The sequence below is a fragment of the Bufo bufo genome, chromosome 2 (genome assembly GCF_905171765.1).
Source record: "Bufo bufo chromosome 2, aBufBuf1.1, whole genome shotgun sequence".
NCBI lineage: Eukaryota > Metazoa > Chordata > Amphibia > Anura > Bufonidae > Bufo > Bufo bufo.
In genome coordinates, this window is record NC_053390.1 from 7,361,571 (window position 1) to 7,367,971 (window position 6,401).

Genomic DNA, 6,401 nt, shown 5'->3' on the forward strand with positions numbered 1-6,401 from the left:
TCCATTCTTCTCAATTTCTTTCAACTTTCCATCAGTCACATCGGTAGACAACTTCCACGATAACTCTGCTTGCACCAGCCTATTATTATCTCTCAACCAACCTTTCTTTTCCTGCAATATATTTTTCCATAAACTTTTATTTAATCTTCCAGTTTCAGGCATACCAATTGCCTGCATGAATGATTTTAACTTAGTTACTGAAACTTTTCCTTCTCTTTCCCTCATCAACTGAGCTGCTGTTAACATCTCCTCACTTGGTCCTGCAACATTAGAATTCCCCGTTATTGTGGTTACACTAAGATCAAACAATCTCTAATTATTATCGAGCCCGCTAACTGAAGCGTAGTTGTGCAAAGATCAAACGATATCCAATTACTATAAGTAATTGCTATCGAACCCACTAACTTAAGCGCAGTTACACATAGATCAAATGATATATAAATAGTATTGAGCCTATAATATCTCTTGGTAAAGACCCCTGCTCCATTCACCGGGATACAAAATCTTAATAACATCCAATCGCCTATGATAATTGGTGTTAACCCTTTCCTCAAGATTCTTGTCAGAACTTGGCTGGCATCCAATTCTACGTCACAGGATATCCGACTCATAATTTGAACCCTTCTATCGCGATAACACCAATTCAACTCTTGAGAATCCACTTGGGCAAAAGACTCAGAGGAGGTTGTAAGAATTAAAGCTTCTTACCTTGCTGCAGCTTGTGACCTCGTCTGATGGTTTTGCGCAAGTCCTCTCCTGGCGTTTGAATCGTAAATTACGCAAGCTGTCTTCCCCACGTTCAGGCGCCAATTTGTACGACTCACTTCTTCTTTTGTGTGGCTCCAAATCAGTTAGGATTATAAGTATGAGCTCATACAGCTTTCTCAATGAGACCAATACAGGCTGGTATCATGGAAAATATGTATATCTTTATTCCAGTCACATACACTTATATAGGCAATATGAGATAGACAAAAGGGTGGTCCTAAATGAAAGTTTATTGGCTCTGTGACAAAAAGGGAGTAGTTTACTAACTTTATCCCTGAGTTTGATTGGCACATTTGAAACTAGCAGCTTAACTCCTCCTTTCTTTCCCCAAATATCTTACAACAAAGAAAATGTACACGAGGCTCTTAATAGTTTTTTTGCCATCTAGTGGAGAAAAATGTGTACTACAGCAGAGAGAGAGAGAGAAATAAAATCCTGTCTCTCACAGTACCTCCTCCCCTGCTGCTACAGATGCAGCACATGTAGCCACACGGAAAATGCTGCTTTCTCATTACAAAGCCAGGGAGACTGCAGCCTGTACTGAGCAGTGTGAGACTTTAGCAGGAGGAGAAGGTGCACTAAAAGTGCTTGGTTAAGCTCCACATGGGCATGGCATAAATTCTTCTACTGAGTACACTGATGTCATCAGGTGTAAGGTTTACTTAATAATGAATGTGAGGAATGTGGTGATGGATTCTTTTATGTGAAATAGTTGGCATAGTACAGCACTGGTTCTCAGACATGGTGAGGCTTTTACAATATTTGCTTGATTTATTGTATGTAATAAAAGGCATGACTGGATGTAAATCGGAATCCTAGACTTTATCAGAAAATTATAGAAAGCTTTTTAAGGCTGAAATCACACAGTTTTTTAGCCAAAGCCAGAAGTGGATTTAGAATGAATGGCTTATATCTCTGCTTCCTGATGGATCCTCTTTCAGCCTCATAGGTATGTCAAGTACTCCAATTTTTTATCTTCACAGAAAATTCCAGCAAGAATTCTGAGGGAAAGTTCATGTTATCGTTAAATTATAAAGCTGAAGATGAGGACAACATGCAGCGCTCTTCAAGGGAAAACCTCATTACCGTTAATGTATATCCAGAACTTTACAGTACAGATCTATCATATAATCCCCTTAATCATGAGGAACCTTCTCCTGACCAATCACACAATATTACCACTCATACAAATCTGAAAGGGAGTGAAAGATTTAATTGTGGTAAAGAGTTCACAAAAAGCTCAGGTTTTCCTACAAACAGAAGAATTCACGCAGGAGAGAAAGCATATCAATGTTCAGTATGTGAGAAATGTTTTACATATAAATCATATCTTGCTAGACACGAGAGAATTCACACAGGAGAGAAGCCGTATTCATGTTCACAATGTGGGAAATGCTTTCTAAATAAATCAAATCTGGTTAATCATGCTAGAAGTCACACAGGAGAGAAACCGTATTCATGTTCAGAATGTGGGAAATGTTTTACAGTTAAATCAAATCTTGTTACACATGAGAGAAGTCACACAGGAGACAAACGATATTCATGTTCAGAATGTGAGAAATGTTTTACAGTTAAATCAAATCTTGTTAGACATCAGAAATTTCACACAGGAGAGAAATGGTATACATGTTCAGAATGTGGGAAATGCTTTACACAAAAATCTGAACTTGTTACACATGAGAGACGACACACAGGAGAGAAGCCATATTCATGTTCAGATTGTGGCAAATGTTTTACACAAAAATCTGAACTTGTTACACATGAGAGACTACACACAGGACAGAAGCCATATTCATGTTCCGAATGTGGGAAATGTTTTACAGAGAAATCATATCTTGTTAATCATGAGAGACGACACACGGGAGAAAAGCCATATTCATGTTCAGAATGTGGGAAATGCTTTTCAGATAAATCAAATCTTGTTAAGCATAAGAGAAGTCACAAAGCAGAGAAGCCGTATTCATGTTTAGAATGTGGGAAATGTTTTATAGAGAAATCATATCTTGTTACTCATGAGAGACGACACACGGGAGAAAAGCCATATTCATGTTCAGAATGTGGGAAATGTTTTACAGATAAATCATATCTTGTTACACATGAGAGACGACACACGGGAGAAAAGCCATATTCATGTTCAGAATGTGGGAAATGCTTTTCAGATAAATCAAATCTTGTTAAGCATCAGAGAAGTCACAAAGCAGAGAAGCCGTATTCATGTTTAGAATGTGGAAAATCTTTTACAGAGAAATCATATCTTGTTATTCATGAGAGACGACACACGGGAGAAAAGCCATATTCATGTTCAGAATGTGGGAAATGCTTTTCAGATAAATCAAATCTTTTTAGGCATAAGAGAAGTCACAGAGCAGAGTAGCCATATTCATGTTGAGAATGTGGGAAAAGTTTAATACAAAAATTAGATCTTAGTAGAAATCTGATAATTCATATGTGAAACCATTTTCACATATTTTAGCATATTGGGTTATTAATTGACCTTAAAGGGTCAATAAGAAGGTTTATTTTTGGAAGTACCTATCCCAGGTCTCCTAGATAACCGAATTATATTTCCTTGAGGTCACTATGACCAGGTCCATGGAGGAAAAGTATTGGGGATATAGGGAAGAGAAGAAGAGCCTTGTTTACTTCCAGAGCAGTGAAGATGAATTGTCCTCATGAACCTTGGTTCTTATGACTGTATTCACACCTCCACCCACACTGCGGAAGAATCCAGAGTGACATGAAGAGAAGTAACGACGCTCCATGTAATTGTTTTATAATGTATGTGGACATATTAATACAGTACTTGATCATGATTCAAATAGTTTTTAAAAGGAACTTGTCGTGAACATGGAGTCGAGCTGCAAACAGCTTGTTATAGAAGAGGAGGAGCTGAGATGATTGATATAAAATTTTATGGGAAAAGATTGAGTATAACCTGTATTTTATACATTTAACTTCCTGCTCATTCTGAACTTTAATGTCAAGGAGGCAGTCCTATCAGTGATTGACAGCCTTTCCTCTATGACTATACATGCAGAGATAGCTGTCAGTCACTGATAGGACCTCCTTCTTGACGTCAAAGTTCAGAATTAGAAGGAATTTAAATGTATGAAATACAAGTCTTACAGAATCTTTTCCAGTAAAACTAAATATCAATCTGCTCAGCTTCTCCTGCTGTGTAACATGCCGCCTGCAGCTCAAACACTGTGTTCAACGTGACAGGTTCCCTTTAAAGGGGTTGTTCACCCCTGTGGTCCTTTTAGGCAGAACCTCCAGTGAGGCTTGACCTACATAAGGGATCCTATTTGCCTGATCCTCACCAATGGGTCTTGGCTTCTTTGCTCTCCACTTGTAAACATCCGGTTTGACATGGGTCACATGACCGCAGCAGTGAAGTGTCACCCATATGTCACATGACCCAGTGACATGAGGCATGGGTGACACGTCACCGCTGTGGCCAGTCATATTCACACAGAGAGACCCATGATCTGCGAACGAGCCGCAACCCAGCGGCGGGGATCAGGCAAGTGGATCAGACCTCTGCAAGTCTGGCTACTGTGGGGGTCCTGCCAGAAAGGCCACTATGTGCCACAACAGCATCACCATTGTTCACTTTATCTATGTCTTATATATGTTTGTCTTGATGGACCAAAACACTAGGGTCGGCTCTATAAGTATCATACCCAGAGCATGAAATAAAAGACCCTTCACTTGCATATTATCTTTGTATGTGCCGTGGTTTCAGAGATTTTTGTTTTGGCTCATATTATATAAATAAAATAAAAAAAACTCCAATACGTTGCCTCAATTGGTTGCCACAGCAGGTTCCGAACGTGAAGTGGGCTCAATTCACAATGTCTGTATGCGTTTATGCAGGACCGCACGAAATCCTAATATTTAGATGAGGTAACCTCTTTGAGTTGAACCATCCAATTATACGTATACAGGTAAAACACCGGATTCACCAGATTTCCTCCTTCCACAACAGCTCCTGTGAGACATCGAAACCGCACCAATAGTAAAGCACTGCGAATACTGCTCGTCCGCACTTTTAGCTGATATACTCACAAGCGCAGGTGGATTGCAGGCCAGACCAGTCTATAAATCTTGTATTCCTCCTCTTTCCTCATTTCTCACGTAATACCTATAAGGTTTTAAAGTCGCTCCAATAGTGAAGAACAGTCATTCACTCTGACATAAAATCTTTTTATTATACTCACATGTGTAAGTAAAAATTCACGCAACAATAAAACATCACAGCCTAGTGTTCCTGCCCGACCCGGGTTTCACTCCAAACTTCATCAGGGGCGTAACCTCAAACTCCAACATAAGACTTTAACTATCCTCATATTACCCCTCCCCTTCCTCTCCTTAATTATAAAACCTCTATAAAATCGCTATTAAAAACAATACCATTTTCTCTTAAATCACCCGCAAATTATGTACCAAATGAATGTCCCACCATCTTTCTTCATAACTCACATCTACCTCAGGCGAGTTGGCGCTAGAGTCCAAAACTGGAAATCAAGGTATTTATCGAGAGTGGGGCTGGGGTTAACCTGATTGATGGACAGTTTGTTCGTATTCATGGGTTGACTACTAGTGCACTAGAGAAAAGCATTTCTGTCTTTGCAATTGATTCTGCACCTCTTAACCAAAAATCCCTGAGACAGGTGGTGAATGACATCCATTTAAGAGTGGGTGATTTCCATCAGGAATCTGTCTCATGTTATCTGTTGGTGGTTCTGCCTGCGCCGATGGTTTTAGGCTTACCATGGTTAAGCAAACATAACCCTACCATCGACTGGCAAGCGAGACAGATTCTCGATTGGAGTGATTTTTGCATGGACAACTGTCTTAATGTGTGTTTCTCTGTGGTCACCACTAAAATTGTACCCTCGTTCATTTCCGAATATTCTGATGTGTTTTCTGAGAGTGGTAACCAGGAGTTACCCCCGCATCGGGAGTATGATTGTCCCGTCAATCTTATTCCTGGAGTTAAACTGCCCAAATCTCAGTTGTATAATGTTTCAGAGCCCGAAAGAAAGGCTATGCGAGAGTATATCACCGAGAGCTTGGCGAAGGTTCATATCAGACCATCCAAATCACCAGTGGCTGCTGGGTTTTACTTTGTAAAAAATAAAGATGGTACCCTTAGACCATGTCTGGACTTTCGTGAGCTCAACCGTATTACCGTTCGTGATCCTTACCCCCTTCCTTTGATTCCGGATTTGTTTAATCAAATTGTCAGTGCCAAGGTGTTCTCTAAATTGGATCTCAGGGGGGCATATAATTCGGTAAGGATAAAGAGGGGGACAAATGGAAGACGGCCTTTAATACCCCTAAGGGTCATTTTGCGAATCTGGTCATGCCTTTTGGGTTAACCAAAGCTCCAGTGGTTTTTCAACACTTTGTCAATGACATATTTCATCATCTGGTGGGGAGATTTGTTGTTGTATATCTGGATGACATACTAATTTATTCTCCAGATATGGAGACTCATCAGCATCATGTGAGACAGGTGTTACAGATCCTAAGAGAGTTATTGGGATTCACCAACTACTACCGTAAATTCATCTTGAACTATTCAACTGTGGTTAAACCTTTAACAGATATGACTAGGAAGGGGGTCG

The 6,401-nt window shown here is 39.8% G+C and overlaps 1 protein-coding gene across 1 annotated transcript; it reads left to right on the top strand.

Annotated features, from left to right (window-relative positions):
* Window positions 1–2,464: 2,464 nt before the first annotated feature.
* Window positions 2,465–4,548, top strand: LOC120992008 (gastrula zinc finger protein XlCGF71.1-like; the record flags this gene model as incomplete). The annotated part of the gene is made up of 1 exon (XM_040420776.1): window positions 2,465–4,548. A coding segment is annotated over one exon (678 nt), but the record flags the coding sequence as incomplete, so codon positions are not given.
* Between the last annotated feature and the right edge of the window lie 1,853 nt (window positions 4,549–6,401).